The 21,290-nt window shown below is 35.9% G+C and overlaps 6 protein-coding genes across 8 annotated transcripts; 2 read left to right on the top strand and 4 right to left on the bottom strand.

Moving 5' to 3' along the window:
• Positions 1 to 642: 642 nt before the first annotated feature.
• On the top strand, positions 643 to 2,296 carry LOC18993677. Its single transcript, XM_006417224.2, has 3 exons — positions 643 to 1,459; positions 1,877 to 1,918; positions 2,057 to 2,296. The coding sequence occupies exons 1-3, from the start codon at positions 643 to 645 to the stop codon at positions 2,185 to 2,187; spliced, it is 990 nt and encodes a 329-aa protein (XP_006417287.1). The 3' UTR covers positions 2,188 to 2,296.
• A 468-nt stretch (positions 2,297 to 2,764) lies between these two features.
• On the bottom strand, positions 2,765 to 4,217 carry LOC112084073 (putative pectate lyase 2). 2 transcript variants are annotated; one of them, XM_024152616.1, is made up of 5 exons: positions 3,719 to 4,217; positions 3,525 to 3,676; positions 3,316 to 3,419; positions 3,087 to 3,225; positions 2,765 to 2,986 (listed from the first exon to the last, which is right to left on the bottom strand). In XM_024152616.1, exons 1-5 carry the CDS (start codon positions 4,215 to 4,217, stop codon positions 2,765 to 2,767), a joined length of 1,116 nt encoding a protein of 371 aa, XP_024008384.1. The 2 variants fall into 2 exon arrangements, with proteins under 2 accessions (XP_024008384.1, XP_024008383.1); XM_024152615.1 differs by having other exon boundaries at positions 3,525 to 4,217.
• A 1,194-nt stretch (positions 4,218 to 5,411) lies between these two features.
• LOC18993676 (stigma-specific STIG1-like protein 3) lies at positions 5,412 to 6,165 on the bottom strand. The gene has a single exon (XM_006417223.2). It carries the CDS (start codon positions 6,059 to 6,061, stop codon positions 5,642 to 5,644), a length of 420 nt encoding a protein of 139 aa, XP_006417286.1. The 5' UTR covers positions 6,062 to 6,165; the 3' UTR covers positions 5,412 to 5,641.
• Positions 6,166 to 10,451: 4,286 nt separating this feature from the next.
• LOC18993675 (pyridoxal phosphate homeostasis protein) lies at positions 10,452 to 12,568 on the top strand. Its single transcript, XM_006417222.2, has 7 exons — positions 10,452 to 10,830; positions 10,939 to 11,005; positions 11,164 to 11,210; positions 11,651 to 11,738; positions 11,838 to 11,971; positions 12,070 to 12,168; positions 12,256 to 12,568. The coding sequence occupies exons 1-7, from the start codon at positions 10,540 to 10,542 to the stop codon at positions 12,328 to 12,330; spliced, it is 801 nt and encodes a 266-aa protein (XP_006417285.1). The 5' UTR covers positions 10,452 to 10,539; the 3' UTR covers positions 12,331 to 12,568.
• An 8-nt stretch (positions 12,569 to 12,576) lies between these two features.
• On the bottom strand, positions 12,577 to 15,507 carry LOC18993674. Its single transcript, XM_006417221.2, has 10 exons — positions 15,113 to 15,507; positions 14,901 to 15,017; positions 14,535 to 14,635; positions 14,248 to 14,319; positions 14,023 to 14,104; positions 13,814 to 13,894; positions 13,606 to 13,647; positions 13,344 to 13,400; positions 13,095 to 13,241; positions 12,577 to 13,013 (listed from the first exon to the last, which is right to left on the bottom strand). The coding sequence occupies exons 1-10, from the start codon at positions 15,392 to 15,394 to the stop codon at positions 12,849 to 12,851; spliced, it is 1,146 nt and encodes a 381-aa protein (XP_006417284.1). The 5' UTR covers positions 15,395 to 15,507; the 3' UTR covers positions 12,577 to 12,848.
• A 482-nt stretch (positions 15,508 to 15,989) lies between these two features.
• Positions 15,990 to 20,878, bottom strand: LOC18993673 (lysine-specific demethylase JMJ25). Of its 2 annotated transcripts, none has more exons than XM_006417220.2 (13): positions 20,721 to 20,878; positions 19,926 to 20,431; positions 19,732 to 19,847; positions 19,533 to 19,632; positions 19,324 to 19,456; positions 19,180 to 19,243; positions 18,384 to 19,098; positions 17,982 to 18,311; positions 17,609 to 17,893; positions 17,448 to 17,520; positions 17,282 to 17,367; positions 17,067 to 17,186; positions 15,990 to 16,301 (listed from the first exon to the last, which is right to left on the bottom strand). In XM_006417220.2, the coding sequence occupies exons 2-13, from the start codon at positions 20,418 to 20,420 to the stop codon at positions 16,227 to 16,229; spliced, it is 2,592 nt and encodes an 863-aa protein (XP_006417283.1). In that variant the 5' UTR covers positions 20,421 to 20,431; positions 20,721 to 20,878; the 3' UTR covers positions 15,990 to 16,226. The 2 variants fall into 2 exon arrangements, with proteins under 2 accessions (XP_006417283.1, XP_024008816.1); XM_024153048.1 differs by having other exon boundaries at positions 19,926 to 20,427.
• Between the last annotated feature and the right edge of the window lie 412 nt (positions 20,879 to 21,290).

The following is a 21,290-nucleotide window of genomic DNA, read 5'->3' as shown; positions in this document are numbered from 1 at the left end:
TTCTTTTAGCTATGGATTACTTTCTGCTAACACATGCAGTGATAGATATAAATGTGATCCATATTTGTTTACTTACCATAATTAATTATGCTGCCCAAGCATGTGCGTTTGTTAACTTTATTATCTTGAGTCTTGACGCATGTGTTTTTGGCTTTTGCCCATTAGATTAATTGACTGCGTATTTACATTATTCAATTAATCAAATCAAAAACACATGAAAGGTTGTATGGGCTTTAGAAGCTTAGATGGGCCAGAAAAACCGAACGAAGAAGCCCACAACCAAAAATTTTTGGTTTTTTTGTTTTTGCTTAAAAATCACAGCCAATATTTCAGACCAAAATATCTTTGTAGTCAGAATCTGAAAGCAAAAAGCATTACAGGTGTAACCGATGAGAGAAGAGATCAATAATCTTTAGAAGAAAAAAACCACGATTCCTCTTCGAATACTTTTATACTAAAAGGAAAAAAAACATAAAGAGACCAAAAAAATAAATAACTACATATTGAAAGCACATGGCAAGGTTGATTCTTAAACTCCTTAACAAGACATTCCAAGCTTAGTCAACACTTCACACAACCAAATAATAGTCTCTTAATTAAGATCTGCCCAAAAACTCAAATCAAAAACGCTGATTCTAAATAATGTCTCCACTTCACTCCTACACAATCTTCTTCTCCATTTTCATATGCATCCTTCTTCAATCAACAACAACATCATCCCAATCACATCTCTGCAGATCTTCTTGCGGAGACATTCCAATAAACTATCCTTTTGCCATCGACGACGGTTGTGGCAGCCCTTATTACAGGCACATGCTCATTTGCTCCGACAACAACACCAAGCTCGAACTTAGAACACCATCTGGTAAATACCCTGTTAAATCCATAAGCTACTCTGATCCTCACCTTCTTGTCTCCGATCCATTCATGTGGAATTGTCAAGATCGAGACAATTTTCGACCCACGAGGTCTTTCAGCATCGATTCAAGCACACACTTCACTGTATCCCTTCAAAACGACTACTTGTTCTTCAACTGCAACTCTGAGAAAGTGATCGTTGAGCCGAAACCGCTCTTCTGCGAGAGGTTTCCTGATAGATGTGACTCGTCCTGCGATAGTTCGAGCTATCTATGCAGGCATTTGCCCGAATGCGGATCAGCTTTAGGTTCTAGGGTTTCTTGTTGCTCATATTACCCCAAAGCAACTCAGTCTCTTAGGCTGATGCTAGATAACTGCGCGACATATACAAGCGTGTATTGGAGGAGTACAGGTGTGGGGAATGCACAGTACGATCAGTTTCCGGAGTACGGGATTAGGGTTGATTTTGAATTCCCGGTGACTATGAAGTGCCTTCTTTGCCAAGAAACAACTAAAGGTGGTGGAATTTGTGGATTTGATACGAGGACGCAGAAGTTTTTGTGCCTTTGCAAACAAGGCAACGTCACTACTTATTGCAAAGGTAAATTTTTCTCTCTTCATAATTTCTTGTCTTTTCAAACTCTTTCTAATATTTCTTTCTGTTGATCAAAATTATATATATATATATATATATATATATATATATATATATATTTCTAATTAATATTTACCTCTTATTAATATAGAATGATATTGAAATACAACAAGTAATATATACTAGAATCTCAATTTCAAACCCAAGTTGTATTAATCCACTAGAACCGCTTAATCCGTGATTGCTAGCAATGGATTTCCGCTAGACACATATTTGGTATATTGAATAGTCCTATTTAAAACTTTTGATGTTATTATGAGTTTCATTCTAAAATTTTAGATTATAAAGAGTATATGATTATGACATTATTATGAGTTACAATGTTACATATGTATTCAATCTTTTTAATTTTTTTTTCCGCAGATCCTAACCTCGTAAAGCATAAACGCATTGGAGCAGTCGCAGGTAAATAAGCAAGATTACTATTACTAATACTATATGATATATTTTTTGTCATGTTATGATTTTATCTTAAAATCGAATATAAATATATATACTTGTAAGGTTTGACCTGATCTGAACCAGAAAACTTGTCGCTTTCAGGAACAGTGACGGCAGTTTCAGCGGCCGGAGCGATTGGCGTTGCAGGTGGAGTGTTTTGGTACTTGAGGAAAGTGAGAGCCAAAGCTCCGGTCACTTGTGGAGTTCAAAGCAATGAGAACAGAGTTTTCTAAAAGCTCCAATGAAAACATATTTTGTTTTTAAGGCAAAAAGCATTGCCACTCTTCTTTTCTTCTGTTTCGTTCTTTTTTTTTGTCTTTTTTATGTATACTACAACTTTGCGAGAAAAGAATTTTGTATATTTTTTTGCGGTTTTTCTTTTATATAGTAGATATTTTGGTAGGTATATAGTATATCTTTTATTTAATTATGCAAGTTATTCAACCTAAAAACATTCAAACTAAACTACACTTTAAAGGTAGATTTATTCTAATTACCATTACACCATCTTCATATATTATATATATATATATATATATATATATATATATATATATGCTCTAGCAAGTTGGTATAGGCCAAGGCAACACTCTTCACATGATCAAATCCAATTCTTTATAATTGTACAAGCCTTTTATAAAACAAATTTTGAACGAAAAAAAAAAAACATAAGTCCACCAAAATAATTTGAATTCCGTCTCGGGTACAGAAGAATTCACAAAACACACCTCAGATACAGGAATTCCGCCTTGTTGTTAAAAAAATACAACATTATATGTATATATATAGAGAGAGAGGTAATAAAATAAATCAACAGATCCTGCCGGAGTAACATCGGAGAGGACCGGCGGAGGAAGTAAGAGAAGGGGCAAGAGAGCCGTGGGACACCGGAAACCATTCTGCTCTTCGGTATAACGGCGTGACGGATCCGTAGCCAGACGGCACAAAGTAAGCTCCGTTCTTGAATACGTCTTTTGACGTTCTCCATTTCCATCTCCTCCAATCATATCCACTCTCTATTCTCTTCGTCACCTAGTACACGATATCAATTTTAAAAATTAATTAGTGGTCTTTTCTATTTCAAAATAACCAATTGATAATGAATATATATTTTACAATGAAAGAAGGAAACCTGTTTTTTGTTACGGTCGTCGGGAGCAACGAAGTAGTTGCCTTCACTAAAGATGGTTGGATCAGCACTTCCTCCAATGGCATACATTTGCCATTTCTCGTATCTATTGTTTGCTACATGTGCATACCCTCTCCTCACCCTGCCACGTCATCAACCCCATATATATATCCATGTCAGCATTTATATTTCTAATCTCATTCAGATATATAATATAGTTAAAGTTACATACCTAGGCATTCTCTCAATGAGACCCGGTCCAAAGTGGTTGAATGCAATTGTAACTCTCATATTCTTATCTTCCACATTATTGTCATTATGCCCGAGTAACATCACCTTCATATTAGCATTTCACAGAAATATCATCAATATTCAAGATATTCGATATATATATATATATATATATAAAAGTTACAACTAAGTAAGAATATAAATACTTACTTTATCATGCTGCGTGAAGTAGTTATTAGAAATAGTGACGGCAGTGGAAGCATGAAGCACATCGATCAAACCATCTTGACACCGAGAAAAGAAACAATGATCGATCCAAATATGGGACGAATCAAACACGGCGATTGCGTCACCATCGGATCCTTTCCGGCGACCAACATGGGTCGGGCTGCTCCGTACTCGACCGTACTTACCTGGTTTACAATGATGGATACTTATCCCATGTATAATGATATGACTCACACGTTGGATCGTTATGCATGGCCCGTACGCAATTTCCACTTTTACCCCTCTTCCGTCGATCGTCTTGTAGCTGTTCATGATTAGCTCGTTTTGCAACACTATGATCATGTCACGTGCGAATGTGATCCATAGCGGTTTGGTTTGGATCACTGCGTATCGTAGGGTTCCAGGTCTAGGGTTTTCAGGGTCATCTGATGGGTTTGTAACCACGTAGATGGACCCGTATTTGCCCCCAACCGCGGATTTTCCGAACCCTACCGCGCAATCGGCTAAGGCACGACGATTAGAGGACCAGTTTGGGTTTCTACGCCAGCAAGAATCGATGGGATTTAGTAATAGTTTGGGGGTTGTGTAAGTGTAACCATTACTATAAGCAGCCTCTACAAGAGGAGAAGCGAAAGCTGCAAAGAGAAGTGAAACTTTTAAGAAAAATGAAGCCATTTGCTTGTAGATATGAGGCTTGTGTTGAACTATGGGTGTGCAAATATATATATATACACGACATAGATATGAGCTATAGAATATACATATCAGTATCTATATATTATTTGCATTTAAGTATGTATTTGATTTTATGTTTGTGTGTGAAAAAGATGAGAAGGTGGGACACACGGATGGCGCTGACTAATGAAATGAAACTTAAATCATCCTCTGAATTTAAATTGTAATAGAATTTTACTTCTTTGATCAATGCCCTTAGCTATAGTTAGATACATGGTTGCACGATCTTGAGATGACGAGGGTTAGTTTGACTTTGGAATTATTTTTCTATATATTTATTAATCTAACAAGTTTTGAATCTATATAATCAGTTTATTTATAAGAAGAAGTTTAAAGTTGGTGATTGTTAGTCTTGTTTTCATAAACATAGTCATTAGTCTATGATTAGTGAATTTGGTACACAAAGACACTGCATTTTGACATGCATGGTATCGGCCGATACATACAACATGGGGCCAATTATCTGATTTAATTTATCGGTATATACTTCAACTTGTTTATGATAATGCCGTTCTATTTGAATTACCACCGGAAATGAATTATAATATCACTTTAATTAGAATACTATTTGAGACGGCAATTAACAAATGGCAATTATCATCCCTTTTCTTATAGGAAGTAAAGTCAACTTCTGTCAAAATCCGTACATTTCCGAGATCATTATTCACTTTCTGATATATCGGTTTTAAAATTATAAAGTAAATGGGAATAGGATAGTTTCTGATTTTGAAGAGTTACTATTGAAAATTTTAATTATATATTACTAATTTTGAATTTTATTAGACTCAAATCAAAAAGAAAAGAAAAGACATATAGACTAATGGTTATCACACAGCATGTTTTCTTTGATGTATAAATATGAAAAAAGCTAACAGCTTACATTTATTAGTTTTCATTGTTGTTCCATCGACAAATTATTATATAAGTATATAAGCCCATTACCCATCAACAAGATTTTTTTTTTTTTATCACTAAGTTGTCACAGAAACAATAAATATATCAGCCGGTGTCTTCAAAATTGTACAGTTTCACCTTTTTGTTTACAATACAATAACACAAGTTTTTAATCTCACACATATATTTTCTAATTAATTTATTCTGTGCACAGCAAGACATAAGAAATTTAAACTTTATTTAACAGAAGTACTAATACATTGGATTGTTACCGGACACGTGGGCATACAAATTAAACAATACAAATACAATAATGACAAACTTTTACAAGACCATTTCTACTTTCTACTGACAGTTCAAGGACCCTTATTCAAGCTGGCTATATACTTAAAATTGTAATATGACTGTAATCCAATTTAAACAACAAATTAAACTTTTATTTTCAGTAACCTTTATACCGCACTGTTTCTTTAAGCATAGTTGCACATCCCATAGGCACACGATCTCCCTTTGTTGCACTTCTTAAAGCAACCTCCACAATGCCTTTTATCAAACATCGTGTTTACACAGTATCCGTTGCAACAAATCTCCGAGTATTGACAACTTTTCCCACATCTTCCGCAATTCAGTTTGTTGGTTCTCAAGTCGACGCACCTCTTACGGCAACAATCACGACCTGAACTGCCTTTGAGACGACATACTTTTGAGCTTATGTTGCATGTCATAGCACTTGTACGGTTCCCACCTTTTTTCCCTCGTGCAGCGGCTATCACCCGACCATATCTGTCTTGGTGTTTCGCCTCAACCCTTAGCGGTTCGCTAAGTGTTATAGCAATGGCTAGGACCATTACGAGCACCACAACGAGATAGGATATCTTGAATGTATTCATTCTTATTCTTTTGTCTTCTTTCAAGAAATTAAAGGAAATAAATTGCAAACAAAAACCTTAGTATCGGAATGTGTTTGAGTGTGTTTGTATGTGTATGAATATATTTAGATGAAGAGTAACAAAGGACGGGAATGGTATTTATAGACGAGAGAGTGATGCATAGGTCAACGAAGAAGATTTTTTAAAATTAGGTCTTCAAAGAAAAATATTTGAATTTCTTAGACTCTTTTAGTGGAGTGGTCAAATTCGAAGGATTTAGAATGCATAAGAGTAAACGAGTTAGGCTGGCGTAGAAAAAATTCAATAAATTTCTAAATTAGGCAGAACGAAAGTTGAACACATAAAAACTCGTTAGATCATTTGGCAAATATAATTCAAATTTTTGGGTTAACCAGAGAAATTCTAGACTAAATCTCAAATAAATTTCCGAAATCTATAAATATCGGTTTTTATTATTTAAGATATCATAGAAACCAACCATAGTTAAAATTGCAGTGTGAGAACTTAAACAACGGTTCGTCTGCTAATATATATGTTTTCTTGATTTAATATCAACGTCATACATAAATTTTTAGTCAAACGTTATCATACAATAAAACTTAGATACTATTTTTCCTCAGTTTCTACAAACGGGTTTCCTGAATTGAGTCCGAATACATTAGCTCGTGAAGCGAATATATAATATAACGTCAACTTATTCTTGCAATTTCGTAGCTAGCTAGCAAGATAGAGTTGCAAATAATTTTTACAAGACGAATTTCGTTTTCAACAAACTGATCCTCAGAAAAAATTAATATATGGATCCCCCATCTATTGTAAAATTTTATGAGATTTCTAATCGTCTCCTAAAAAGAAAAAACTGTCCGATAGAGAAAACGGTAAATTGTGTTAAGCATCATGATTAGCACATTATAACTTATAACAAAAAGAATAAAAGAAAAAAGAAGAAGATATGCGTGCAGCGAACCAAACCATGCGATATCCAAGTTCTTTTTTATTTTTCTTTCTTTGATAGCGATAACCGAGTTAAGTATATAGAAGTAAGATATGTAGAGAATAGGTATTCCCACTATTTTGACAACAACAACAAGAAAAGAATATCCAACTAGCATTGTAACGTCAAGAAAAGAATATCCAACTAGCATTGTAACGTCTCGATTGTTGTAGGTAGGCTGAGCACAATCCCCTTTTAGTAATTTCGTTCAGGCCCGTTAGCGAAATGAAAGCTCAGTAAGATCAAGATCGATAAGCCCATGCGCGAAGAGTAACGACCTTTTCGTATCAAAGGAGCAGCTCGCCACCTCGACACGGATGAGACAGTTCGTTACGTCGACGTAGATGAAACAGCTCGCCAGCACGACGTTTTAATAGACGGTCGGTCAGGTTATCTACCCGGCCGCCCAAGCTAGTCTGACCGAGATGTAACCTAATCTCAGCACTATAAATAGTCCTGTAACTTCATTTATTACGGGATCGGTAATCTGAAATAAAGACTAAAACACTCTATACTTAAATCTACAACTCTTACCTCGTTTACTTGACCTCGTGATGTCACCTCGAAAACATCATATCGATCTCACCTCTATTCAAACAAGAATCTCCGAGCTTCACCTAGATACATTTACCAAAGTGACCTCGTGTGCGGATACAATACAACAATTGGCGCCCACCGTGGGGCCAAAAGATTTCTTTCTACGCAAAGAGGAGCTCGATAATGTCAGGAATTCAAATCAACGAAACAACTAGCCTACCCATCTCAACTACTGCCGAAGAGGAACTTCTCGTGTCACCAGTTAACAATCCGGAGACCTCGAATAGGCAGTCACCAACGATGAATCCCGTGGAAAACGCAACTTCACACCCAGAAGCGCAAGATGCAAATCGAAGCACATTAGCTCCTACCGACGTCGCAACGTTATTCGCAACAATAATCGCATCTGTTAGTGAGTTTTCTCATTTTTGTGAATCCAATCGGTTAAAATGTTAAATTAAAAAGCTTAAAAGGCTTAACTACCTATATAAACCAGTAAGTATTTTGTGTATTATTAGACTCGCATAATCACTGTTTTGGGGTTACAACATATCTATTAGACTCGCATAATCAGAAACATAGATATACAAGACGATATTATAGGATAAGCTTATCTCTATCCACTACTATATCTCTATTTTAAAATTAAAACTAATTAATAATTGGTATATTGATTCATTACTTTTATATATCACTCAAAGTCAATGTTCATTTCGGACATAAAATATTATTTTTAACTTTCTTCTAAAGATAATGGTTCTTTTAGTTATTTATTTCGGTATTGCAGATATGATTGGCAATACCAATTTTTGAATATGATCGACGTTAATTTTTATAAATTTTCAAATTAAAATCAGTTATGAATGAATGAATTGACGATTATCTCTTATATCACCAAGATTCTTACCAATTTCAGAGGTAGGATATTATACTTAATATCTTTTACCACTACTATTAGCTATTTTGTTTTGTTGCAATATCACGTGTATTTGTGTGTGTATACGCACTTACGGTGCCATGTTTACGTACGAAGGAACCTTTTAAGATTTTTTGAAGCATTTATATTAATAATTGTCAACTATATTTTATAGGTACATTCTCCTTTTTATATCTATAAGCAAATAGTAAAGAAAATATACAAATATACAATGCAGAATTCCCGTAATACACGGAACATGAATCTTTCTACAAACTTGACCAAAATCCGTTATAAGAGCACTTGATTAGGCGTTGACTCTTTGTAGAATATCTTGATGAATATTCAATATTGCATACTTATAAGCAGCTACTCACCATGTCAAAGTTCCCCTGTAGCACATTGGTTAAATTCCTTGTTGAAATTTAGGATTCCAAGCCCGTGTTCTTTTTTTTTTCTTTTTCTTTCTACTGTCCTACGATATAGCTAGTCACAAAGATAAATACGTCAAGAACCGTGTGCTCAATCCATCTTACTTAGTATAGCAAATTAACACTAATCATATTCTTACGTACCACAATTTCATTGCTAATGCTAGCTATATCCATTTCATATATCTATCAACAGCTGTAACACATGGAACATGAATCGCTGTTCAAAGTTGACATATCTTAACTTGAAGCCGTTATAAGAGCACTCGAATACGTAGCTCTTGGATGTATTCAAAAACAAATATCTTTTTTTTTTGTCAACAAACAAACAAATATATTTTCTACCAAAAATTATAACAACAAATATTCCTGCAATGCTAAAATCAATACCAAAATTTCGTTGTAGGCAGCATACTACTGGTTAGATTTCATTGCGAGAAATTCCGGGTTCGATTATCGACAGCGGATAGTTTTGTTTCTGATTTGGAAATAACAGAAATAACATTTGCAACTCCATCATCCAGGATACACAATACATGCATACGCTTTAAAATAGGCTTTGTTAATTGTTTATTAGACTCGCATCCTATCGTCTGTTTTTTTTAATCATTTTTTACTTAACAACTTCGTGTATTGTAGATTTTTTTTGCCTGGTTTAACTTCTGTGTATCACCTTATAAATCTTTTGTGAAACTATTTACATCTTTTTCAAAACGTCTAAAAGTCTAAACGATCTTCTATCCGTAGTCTACTAGCTGCATCATAACATACATACTGTAGAAAATAGAGATGGACACCCTAGCTTGCTAGTTTATGGTTTTTTTTTTTTTTTTAATTATAAAAATTTGAGACATATAGTTTTTTTTTAGTAATTGGTTTGGTTGACTTTGGATTGATTTCATGTGTTTTCTTTTAATGTTTTTTTTTTTGTGATTTTCCAAATTCATTCTAATTTTTACATTTTGCATAACATGTACCAAAACATCAGTCTAGTGAATACAAGTTATAAAAACGTCAGCAAATAACTTAGTTATACACATATCATCAACTACACAATTTGGAAAGAAAAAAAAAACGGAAAATCCATTCTTAATAGTAATAATGGAAAGTATACATTGTCAAAGATAAATTACGAGTTTATGATTTTGTTTTTACATGAAAATCATAAAAAGACGTCTTAGTTCAAATATGAAACAACTAAACTGAATCTGCTTTAGTAAAATACACAAATTCAGTTTAAAAACCCATTCCGATTTTATCCTAGCTAAACCAGATTTTTTATATATAATGTTAACCCAATTTAGGTTTAGTTACAGACTTACAGTTTTTGTTTTTTTTGCCCCTATCTTTAGTATTACTATTACCTCTTATTAGTATATTTTTTGTTATAATTTTATTCGTTTTTTCCCAAAAACATTGAAAAACGTCACACTCTGCACTCCGTAACACTACAAACAGCATACATGTTTTCCTAAACGATAGCTGCATCAAAACGCAGCGTATAATTCACGCCACAATTTCTGTTTAGCTGCGTCTTCGTCTTCCACAAAACTGTGACCAGAAAGAGAGTGTGATAAAAGAAAAAATCTATTACCCATCAATGAACGATCTCGAAAACGAAGAGAAGCCCAAGAACGAGCGGTCAGTACACGTGGCGGAACCGGCTATGACGGCGGCAGCGATGAATGGCGTGGCTGCTGCGGCGGCTTTGCAATCGGTGTTTCAGCGGGTAAATCAGGCGGCGGAGAAAGCGGGTCGCGTATCGGATCAGATACGGGTCGTAGCGGTGAGCAAGACGAAACCAATTTCTATGGTTCGCCAAGTCTACGACGCTGGTCATAGGTCTTTCGGAGAGAACTATGTGCAAGAGATCATTGAGAAGGCACCTCAGGTTCTCTTATTTGTTCTCTGCGAAAGTTCAACGAAAAATTGAAACTTTTGTTACTATTGAATTGAAAGACTCTGAAGCTTTGTTTCTTTATGTGATTTAAAATTGCAGCTTCCTGAAGATATAGAGTGGCATTTCATTGGGAATTTGCAGAGCAACAAAGTGAAGCCTTTGCTAAGTAATTTGTTGCCCATTTGAAACTCTTCATCGTTAATTTTTCTGTTCTTGGTGTATAAGTTTCAATCCTACTTCAATCTTCAAATTGTACCGAATTCGTTTGATATGCTTTATTATTATTAATACTTGTTTTTTTTTTTCTTGTGCTTATTTGATCAGCTGGAGTGCCTAACCTTAAGATGGTGGAAAGTGTCGATGATGAGAAGGTAGATATTATTGGTTTGTAAGTAACTAAGTGTTGTACTCTTTGGGTAACAACACTACAGATAGTGGAATCTATAGACTGGGGTCAAATAATTTGTTGATTTGTTTTGTTGGTATTGGGATGGCAATGTCATGGGTACGTGGATGTGATTACGTACGAGTAAAGATGCATTGGGAGCTTGATACACTATCAAAATATATAACAACCTTCTGGAAATACAAAGATTACTACTCCAACTCAATCATAGTTACATTATTAGATTTTGGTAAAGACTAGTTAGTATTTAAACTCTCGGGGCGCTAAGAGACTTGGATCATTTGAGAGCTCAGCCTCGGCGACTCTTTGAAAAAGACACTGTCATTTATTTCGTAGTTACTATGCTAGATCAACCTGACGACTATCTATGTGACAATCACTGGCTTAATTACATTTGCTCCATAGATTGCAAATATGCTTGATCGTGTGGTTGGAAACATAGGAAGAAAGCCTTTGAAGGTCTTGGTCCAAGTAAATACCAGTGGCGAAGAGTGTAAGAATCTGCAACTTCTTCTTCACTTCCATCACAAATGTTTCCACTCTCACGTTTCTTCTTGCTAGTTTTACATGATCATGTCACTGATGTTTCCAGCTAAATTCGGCGTGGAACCCTCAGGATGCGTAGGACTAGCAAAGCACGTGAAGGAAGCCTGCTCGAACCTTGTGTTTTCTGGTTTGATGACGATAGGGATGGCTGATTACACTTCAACCCCAGAGAATTTCAAGGTTTTTATACTCTGAAATTGGACCTAGAAAAGTTTGGTAATATTATGGAAACATTAAAAAAAGGAGCTCGCGTTTGTTTCTTATTATTATATGTGTAGATGCTGGCGAAGTGCAGAAGTGAAGTGTGTAAGGAGCTTGGAATACCAGAGGAGCAATGTGAGCTATCGATGGGGATGTCCGGTGACTTTGAGTTAGCTGTAAGTTTTGATCAACCCACATTGATGATTTCTGAGTTCTGCTAGAAAATGTAAAAGAGTTTTTCTTTTTGGTTTTGGGAGTTACAGATTGAATTGGGAAGCACAAATGTAAGAATAGGATCAACGATTTTTGGGGCGAGGGAGTATCCTAAGAAGAAATGAGCCTGATTCTTCCCAATTCTAAATGTAAATCATCTTCAAATCAAGTTTCGAGAAAGAATAAAGAGCTGCTGTATTAGTAATGGTGGAACGATGTATCATCTTCTTCTCTTTTCGTCTTTCTGTCTTCGCATTGTATTTTGCTACGATCTTGCGTATAGAACAAGGTATTACAAGTCGCTATTGCTCACATTTGATGGATATAAATTTAATATACACACACATGGGTAATAAAAGTAAACAACACTTTTCATTGCAAATACTGTGTGTTATATCTTGTCTTCAAAACCCAAACAAAGTTCCATAGTTTAGAAAATTCATGAAGGATCTTACTTTGTACCAAGTCATTTATAATCAATGAACTAACCTCATCATTGATGTCTGTAATTCTGTAATGTATCAGTGCTATTCACCACTCTCTATGTATACTCTCCGTTGTTTTGTTTTAACTACAAGAGACGTTCTCTTTTTCAGCTTGTAACCTAAACTCCTTGCTTACACTGTTGCAGAGTTATATAATCTTATAAGGTTGTGTTTGTTGACGATCCTATTAGTCCTTCGCTTACAAGGCGCATAGCGGCTTCTTTGGTGAATTTCCTTGCAAAGAGAAAGCACGGGACGGGTTTTGAATCGGCCTTACACCATTCTGTTCGTGATTCAGACTCGTAATAGACATGGTTTATTTTCTGTCCCAAGAAACAAAAAGAACTAGAGATTACTCAAAGATTCATTCGGTGACGATAATCAACAGTAAAAAAACTATGTACCTTTATTTCTTTTATTTCCTCAGGGCCAGAGTTTTCGAATGTGAAAGTGACGGGATGCCAAGATTTGGCTTCATATTTTGTACCCGAAATGTTCCATACAGTATATGTCAGTGTTCTTCGTTCCATTTCACTCTCTAGTCCGCGCATCTGGAAAGAACAGTTTGGATTACATAACGGATAATTAATGGAACTTTTTAGATGGAGAACAAGAAACAAAAACGAGAGGAGGTTTGTATCATATATAATTACCGTAAGCAATGTTTGCACATAGTGTTCATCGGGGATGCAGTTGCGCCGGTTCTGTTTCTGAGTTCACATCAAACGTAAAATGTTTAATCATCCGCCATTTTTTTGAGAAAGAAAGAGGCATATCAATGGAGACAAGTTTCGTAGACTTCAATATAGACATGATTGAGATTGTTTTCAAACCAACCCAAAGAATCAACATAAATCGATTATTCAGTCTGCTGCTTTTTAAAATGAAAAATGCAAAATCTGAAGTATCACTTACAAGAAACAGCCATGCCTTTTGGGAACCTAAAGGTGGAGCTCTCTGCAAATTGAAACAGAAAATCAACAAATAAATCTGTTGTTTCTTCAGCAAAATAGAATCAAGATTGACATTAGAACGATAAAAGATACTCTAAAGTTTCGCTTAATGGTGATTGGTACTCAAAGAAACCAAGCAATAATGAATACACATAAAGCTTGATCTTTACCTTGCAAAATTTCTCAAAAACTGGGAAGACGATAACATCATTTACAATGACCTCTGCATGACTTCTGACCACAGTTATCCACTGCAATAGATAATACTAGTATGAGGTTAAAAAATTCATGAACTGCAAAGGAACCCTTGTCCCTCTCACCCTGATGTTTAAATTTCAATTTAGTAATGTTCGTTTCAAAAGCAAGATAATGAAGATACCTGGGATCCTTTTCGCCATTTCTCTTCAGGTATGACAGAAGACATATTCACACTGTACCGTGTCTCTTTAGTATGAAGGAAACTGCAAATAGAGAGAACGTAGTTATCAACATCTAAAAAACTCTTCTTATAATACACCATTCATCAGGCCATATAAGCCAAGTGGTTCCACTAACATCTTTACAAGTACTGAGAATTCTCAAAAAGATCAGACTTGCAATTTACCTATCCACAAAACTCCTCGGTGAGGAGATAAGATATCTGTATATATAGCCAAAGTCATATAACGGAACACATCTGCAAAACAGAAAGTAGAAGCAAGTTCAAGAAAGAGAAACTGTAATTGACCAACCAGTTACTGGTGACTAATCATATGCAAAATAGAGAGAGCAAGTATGCTAATTTAATAAAGGAAATTAAGGAATCTTCTGAAATGAAGAAGAACAAGTATACAAAAATGCAATTCAGCAAGCAAAAACGCTCGATGAGGAATAATACTCAGAGAACCGCACCTGTCAGAGAGAAGAACAAATCTTTGATTTGACTGATCCTCTAAAGCAGATGCAAGCAACAATCTCTCTGCTGCAATCATACTGGATTCTCCCCATATTACCTAGAAACCATGACACCCTAAGTTTCAATTTATCCACGATAATCCTTAGGAACAGTTGGAAATATTTGGATCAGTAATTGCAGATAATAAATGCCAAAAAGGCTTTTCCTTTTAAATCTCTTCTGATACGTTCTCAGGATAACTTCTACAATTCCAGCAAAATGTACGCACTAAATTCACAACAGACAAGAACTATGTCGATCTTCGATCACATTCCCAGACGAGTTTCGCAGATGCAAATTCTTAAAAATTCTTAAAAACTCACCTTGATGCTATTGTTCAATTGGCGATCATAGAAGTACTGTGATCGAGTGGTGTCCTCATTGAAAACGAAACCAGGTACTGAATGTATATAAATTGAGAAATTCGCCTGATCGGCACCCTGCGAAATTACCAGAAGCAGCCATTTTCCAAATTTAGAAAAACAGCAAAGTGACAGGAGTTAAAATCAACAAAGACTTAGTCTGTGAATTAAACCTTGAAGAATCTGTCCCACAGAAAATCTAGCGGGAGATCACGCCGAGCTAAAAATAGGAAGGCGACCTTCGGACTGTCGCCGGAGAATTTGCGGAGCGAGATATGAGAACCCGCGACGGAGAGCGGCGCCAATGTCGTAACGGAATGGTACTGAAGGTGGATCCTGAGGAGAGCAAGAAGGCAAAGCGCGACGGAGAAAGCGATAACGAGCTTCCATCCGAGCCACACGACGCCGCGACGTGACACTGAATGCTGCGCCTGCGGCTGCGATTTCCTCGTCATTGTACCTCCGGCAAATTTGCTATCACTCACCACCGAGAGATCAACATCCGAGTCCCAATGTCTCTGTAATGGGAAACGGATAATCAAAATCTTTTTAGGGTTTTAAAGTCAAATTTTCAGGAGAAATGAAACCGAAGAATTGGCATTTAAAACATTTTGGAATTTGAGAAGCGAAGAAGAAGACGGAAGAAAGACGATGATGTTTACTGTTTAGACGTATAAAACTTACAAACGTCGTCGTTGAAATACGTTTAGAGTTCAGTGGGACCCAAAATATTAGTAGTCGGATGACAACAAATATATTAAAAAAAAACAACTACGAACGAATATGTCAGAAATATCAAAAATTTGACTGAAGACTGTTGAAAAGGATATATAATACAAAGTCCTGGAAAATAAATTACGAAAGTAGAGATCTATATAAAGGTGAAATCCTAACCAACAGAAAACTTCAAACAGAATCCAAGAAAAACAATACGATGATTTTAAAAAATAGTCATTTTTCGAATTACATATCATTTTGCAACACTAAAATCTACAAGTACAACTAAAAGGTTCAAAATAGTAACTTCACAACTATTCTGATAATGATGTTCCAGTATTATACATAATCATACAATTTCTCTGCATATAGTGTGTAATGCTACTACACAAAACAATGCAAAGAACGTTAGTAAATCTTCATATGCCAAAAAGAATGGCCTTACATCCATAAAAATGGGACAAAAGCCAAGTAGCCAAATACACTAGCCATGGCTTTACAATCTACAAAAAATCTGCTGTTTCTTTCATGCTAAAGCGTTTGGGAACAATATGTCACAACAAAAGTCTTTTAGCTTAAATCTGGCAATAATGTCTCCAGTTCTTTCAAAGCTTGTTCGACGGCGTAGATCACCATCTTCTTTATCTGTTTTGCATAACAAAAAGGAAAAATAAAATAAAAGAGTAAACACCAATCAGCGAGAGTATAAACCTGCAGAGGTTTATTTAATCAACATTGACTTAAAAAAAAAAAATCAACATTGTAACTTAGTGTAATTCTATAGGTGCACCATCTTATGTTTGTTTCAGTTAATGGGAAATAAGAAGTCAGCACATGATCACCATTGATGTTACTTTTTCCTTATTATCTTTTACAAATCTTCACATGGGCAAAAACTTTACTTCTACAAAAGGGAAATTTGCAGGAGAACCTTTGGGCAAGTGTCTTAGTCCACTTATGCTGATTTGCATGCAGAAGAGTTCGATCCCAAGGTCCTTATAAATGGGTCAGTGGCCTTAGAGGTTTTTTTTGTTTTGTTGTTATGTTGATCAGTACAACTTAAGCAACTCGCCAAAAACTATGAGTTTTTTTTTTTTGTTTTTTTCAAATTATACATTATATATTTTTCTTAAATATAAAGCAAAGATGCTGTTATGGCAAATTGAAGCTCGGGTTGTTTTGTAGTCAGTACAACCTAAGCTAACTTAAGACTATCTCTATTCAAGTTTTGACATTTGAAATTTTCTACTGCCTAAGTTTTCAACTTTCCAGTTGGGTTTGGCTAATGTCACGTGAAATTCAGGATATCCCAGACAAAAGAAAACAATTCAAATCTGATTCATTCGAATCAACCTTTATGCTAAATAAATAAGCTTTTTTCTTCAAATGGTGTTAAAGAGAAAGAATCACCTCAAGTTTGTCTTCTCTGGCTTTATGTTTCTTTGGAAGCTGTCGAAACTCTTCTGTCAAACGGAGACACTCATGAATGTTCTCTGGTGACACAAAATCAACAGCTACCTTTGTGCACGACTGTTCCAAATCCACAAACAAACACAAAACCGCTGTATAAGTAAAATAATGGGAGAGAAAGTTTAGTGAACAAAACATAAAATCATTCAAACGACCTTTAGATTCCGAACTTGATGAGGACAACCAGCAGGAATAAACACCGCTTCTCCTAGCTTTTGCACAAATGTCCATGGCTCAATCCCTTCAATTCAAACAAAATACATATCAATAAAATCTCAATAACCTCAAAAGTGACAGTTATTACAGTTACAATTACCATACCAAATTCAGCCTTAAGTTTTCTTTTATGCTCCACGGTTAAGAAAAACGATTGGTCATGAATCGGATGATCAACCTAACGAAAGAAATTACCATCAGTACAGTAACATCGAAGCTCTTAAGGGAAAATGAAAAACGCTTTCAGAGATTGTTTATTTGTTTACCTTTGTAACAGGAGAACAATAAGTATGTCTGAATTCTTTGCAATGCTTTCTTAGATACTCCTCAAGCTTTGGAACATCTTCTCTTCTAAATATGTCCCAAAGCGCACTCCCTGTTTCATCATGATGAAACCCGTTCTCATCATCAACAAACTCTTCTCTGTTTAAACAAGTTTGATCCTGAAGCTCCTTTTCATTCTGTTGCTTGTGTCTCTGCTTCAGAGCTTCGATTGCAGACAATTGCTCCTTAGTTAGTGTTACTTCTGCCGTATGCATCAGAATATTAACCTACAAGTAAAATCAATAAAGTTATACCGGACTATACTTAAAAAACCACATTTTTATTTAGTAGTGTGTAACAATTCTAAGAGCTTACAGCATCTGACATATCACAGTGAAGCTTAGTGACTGAATCGCCTCTCCCGAGCTCATCTGAGTTCCCGTATGCAATGTAAGTTTTTGGACCAAGATCCGGTTTAAGATGTCCTTCTGGAAGTTTTGAAGCAATGTTGAGAATTCCGGATCTAGGATCGCTGTATTCTTGGAAAGGTAATGCTGAGATGAACTCATCGCAGTGTCGAGGCAAAAGGTTTTCAAACTTGTCTGAAGGAGGCCAGTCTTTCAGCTTCAGCATCTCGGGCCACAAGTTACGGTATGTTCTTCCTTTGCTGTATCCTTCAAAAAAGTCTCGAGCTTTGATCTTTACCTGAGTTTGTATGGTCAAGAAATGAGTTTTAGAGCCTATCGAACACAAACAAAAAAATCTCAGAATTTTTACCTCACAATTAGCTAAACAATCGATTGCCTTGACGTCAGACATCTTGGAGCTAGTTTCTGGATCAACGTTTTCGCACAAAGCTCGCCACATGACCATTGGCTCCCAGCTTAAACCTGGTGTGTTGTTAAGAGCGTTTCGAACAATCACTGGTTCGCCTTTGGACCAATGTTCTTGAAAATGCAGAAGCTCATCTTGCTTCAGGACATCAAAAGAATCAGGACAGTAGAGGTAATTGTCACTGGATCCGTTCCTCCTCGAAGCTGCTTTCCTCATCATACTCATCTGCGAATCAGAAGAACATCTGCAGCTTGACGACATTGTTGGATTGATACTACAAGATGCTGCTAAGAATTTCTCTGCCTTTTGTTCCAAATCTGACATCCAAGTAAACGGTAGGATTCGTCTAAGCTCCAAAACACAGTCACCGCAACCTCCTAGCTCTTTTGGCGCACACGTTATGCTTCCATTTTCATTAGCAGTCCACTTAATGGATGGATTATCAGCTTCATCCTCGGGAACAAAAGAAGAAGAAGAGCTCATTTCTGCATCTTCGCCATGCATATATCGGCTGCCTCTATTGACAAATTCGGATTTCGACTCCTGGCGTTCTGAAAACCGTCCTCCACGGATCTCTTGGCAACAGTTCAAACAAAGTTCATAAGAACACTTTGGACAGCTTCGATGCAAGTCAACAATTGAGGTTGCACAATGGTTACTGCAACACAAATGATACTTCAGTAATAGCATATAGAAATGTCACATAACTTTTTCAACATATATAGAAGATGATACTTACCAAAAGACACGCTCTTCAGTTGAGCATAGAGTCTCGGATATATCAACTTGAGAGGCCATTAATCCTATATACAACATATCAATATGCTATCTTGATGGCAAGATAAAATCTTGTCTTTAGTATAGTAGCAGAAGATCCCTATACCTTGGATCTCTGCCTCGGTTTTGATTTCTTGATCTTGAGCATTGCATAACTTTTTCAGGAAAGGAAGCATCGATCCAATCAAGTAGCGGAGATGATGAAATCTTTCGAAATTACTGAGTTTCCTCTTCGATGTCTGTTATAAACACACAAAAACAAAAATCAATCTAGTAATTCTAAATACATCTTTTGTAAAAAGAAAACAATCATACCTCGATTAATCCACTTGACTGCAAACATATGCAACAGTTGCAATTTCCGCGGCAAAAAGGGCATTTTTCCACAATATCATCCTGTGACAAATGGGGATACCTGAGACAAACACCAAACAAAGCATGTATTAAGGATATTGATGAAATCTATATTCTATTACAAGACAAAAACTAAAAAAGTAAAATTTAATGAACTAACCATTTCTTTATACAAGGAAAACAATACATTCTCTCTTCACAGAAGGTGCAAATGAAAAGATATCTTCTTTCCCCTTTAGAGCATTGATGGCAAATTGCAAGGTCTCCCAAATCTGCCTGTGCAAGGGAAACATGAATATCAGACACAAAAGTTTCAGTACATTTTTTCACATTATGTAAGAACAACGCTTTTACCCTTAAACTCCTTGTCATGCTTCTGCAATCATTAAAGTTTCCGTTTTTCGGATTAGAGTCTGACAAATCTGAGTCAGAGTGTGAACATGAGCCGTAAACAACATCTGTCTCGTTTTCAAGAACGTAAATGCTTTGCTCCAGCTTCTCTTCTTCTTTACCTCTTCTTTTAACAGAGCTTCTCTGCTTCAATTTCTCTTCACACTTCTTTTCATCATCACCGTTTCTTTTCTCTGCAGCTTTCTTCTTTCTTGAAGATTTGGTTTTACCCACTTTAGCTTCATCAGCTATAGACCGTTTACGTTTTCTATTAGACACTCGTTTCGGAGATCCCACACTGTTCTCCTCTTCTATTTCTGAACCGCTGCTCAAACTTGTTGGCTCAACCGGTTTCTTCTTCTCCTGCCGCCAAGAATCTTGTTCCGGTTTACTCTCCATTAGACCATTATGCTTCAGATTTACTCCATTAGCAGCAACTACAGCCTCCCTTTTTCTCATATTTCACCTGCCTATTTCAATGGCAATAACCAAATACTTCAGAAAATCAAATTAAGACGAGTCAGTCAATCAAAATTTGGTCTTTTTCTCCAATCTTCAATGAAACGAGTATGGATCCTTACGAAATGGGTTGTTGAATCAATAAACAGAGGGAGTAACACTAAAACCCTAACAAAACTGATGAGTTATTAAATCCACAGAGCAGAAGTTAAAGAACCCGAAACATAATATTGAATTCAAGACGAGAGGAAATGAGAAAATTGAACGAGATATTCGAAACGGGTTCGAGAGTAGCATCACCTTTCTGATTAAGAGAAGAAATACCAGCACAAATATGAATCTTTCTTCCTAACGAACGAAGAAAACACTAAGTTCCGCTACAAATTTGAGCTGTCATGATTCGACGAAACGCCAAAATTAGCCTGATTCAGTGAAGCATGGAAGAAAAAGATACTATGGACTTTTTTTTTCCATTCAAAGAAAAAATGGTATAAAATCTAAAAACAGTCAAATAAAAAAAAAAACGTTTAAAGAGCCGCTTCTAAAGCAGATGATGCGAGAGGACCGGACCACAGAGTGAGCGCGTGGCTCTTTATAATTGGCTCCCCGAATCGAAGCACCGATTCGCGCTACGACCCATCCATCAAACGCTTTTTAATTTTTTGGATTTAAATATTGTTTTTATTGCTGTTTCTTCAGTCAATGTAAATGTTCCGATTCTTATTCACGTTCGGCGAAAAAGGATGTGACCGCGCGTGAGAGTCACGCTTCACTCGTCTTACAGAAGAAAGCAGTCATTTTTGGGTATTTTTACCGGATTACTATCGAAACACACAAATTTTGGATAAAAATCCTACGCAATAAATGTAG

The sequence above is a fragment of the Eutrema salsugineum genome, unplaced genomic scaffold, assembly GCF_000478725.1.
Source record: "Eutrema salsugineum unplaced genomic scaffold, Eutsalg1_0 scaffold_5, whole genome shotgun sequence".
Lineage (NCBI taxonomy): Eukaryota > Viridiplantae > Streptophyta > Magnoliopsida > Brassicales > Brassicaceae > Eutrema > Eutrema salsugineum.
This window is presented reverse-complemented; position numbering and strand designations above follow the sequence as displayed.

Excerpts from the sequence above, each read along its gene's own strand:
- LOC18993677 (XM_006417224.2), top strand. The coding sequence starts at position 643 with ATGTCTCCACTTCACTCCTACACAATCTTCTTCTCCATTTTCATATGC. Across the intron at positions 1,460-1,876 it reads CGTCACTACTTATTGCAAAG|ATCCTAACCTCGTAAAGCAT; the intron begins GTAAATTTTTCT and ends TTTTTTCCGCAG. Across the intron at positions 1,919-2,056 it reads ACGCATTGGAGCAGTCGCAG|GAACAGTGACGGCAGTTTCA; the intron begins GTAAATAAGCAA and ends TGTCGCTTTCAG.
- LOC112084073 (XM_024152615.1), bottom strand. The coding sequence starts at position 4,217 with ATGGCTTCATTTTTCTTAAAAGTTTCACTTCTCTTTGCAGCTTTCGCT. Across the intron at positions 3,420-3,524 it reads ACTTCACGCAGCATGATAAA|GTGATGTTACTCGGGCATAA; the intron begins GTAAGTATTTAT and ends GCTAATATGAAG. Across the intron at positions 2,987-3,086 it reads ACGACCGTAACAAAAAACAG|GTGACGAAGAGAATAGAGAG; the intron begins GTTTCCTTCTTT and ends ATCGTGTACTAG.
- LOC18993676 (XM_006417223.2), bottom strand. The coding sequence starts at position 6,061 with ATGAATACATTCAAGATATCCTATCTCGTTGTGGTGCTCGTAATGGTC.
- LOC18993675 (XM_006417222.2), top strand. The coding sequence starts at position 10,540 with ATGAACGATCTCGAAAACGAAGAGAAGCCCAAGAACGAGCGGTCAGTA. Across the intron at positions 11,006-11,163 it reads CAAAGTGAAGCCTTTGCTAA|CTGGAGTGCCTAACCTTAAG; the intron begins GTAATTTGTTGC and ends TTATTTGATCAG. Across the intron at positions 11,211-11,650 it reads AAAGTGTCGATGATGAGAAG|ATTGCAAATATGCTTGATCG; the intron begins GTAGATATTATT and ends TTTGCTCCATAG.
- LOC18993674 (XM_006417221.2), bottom strand. The coding sequence starts at position 15,394 with ATGACGAGGAAATCGCAGCCGCAGGCGCAGCATTCAGTGTCACGTCGC. Across the intron at positions 14,320-14,534 it reads TTTGTTCTTCTCTCTGACAG|ATGTGTTCCGTTATATGACT; the intron begins GTGCGGTTCTCT and ends TCTGTTTTGCAG. Across the intron at positions 13,648-13,813 it reads TTTTTGAGAAATTTTGCAAG|AGAGCTCCACCTTTAGGTTC; the intron begins GTAAAGATCAAG and ends TTCAATTTGCAG.
- LOC18993673 (XM_006417220.2), bottom strand. The coding sequence starts at position 20,420 with ATGAGAAAAAGGGAGGCTGTAGTTGCTGCTAATGGAGTAAATCTGAAG. Across the intron at positions 17,368-17,447 it reads AAAACTTAAGGCTGAATTTG|GGATTGAGCCATGGACATTT; the intron begins GTATGGTAATTG and ends TTTGAATTGAAG. Across the intron at positions 17,187-17,281 it reads ATCAAGTTCGGAATCTAAAG|TCGTGCACAAAGGTAGCTGT; the intron begins GTCGTTTGAATG and ends GATTTGGAACAG.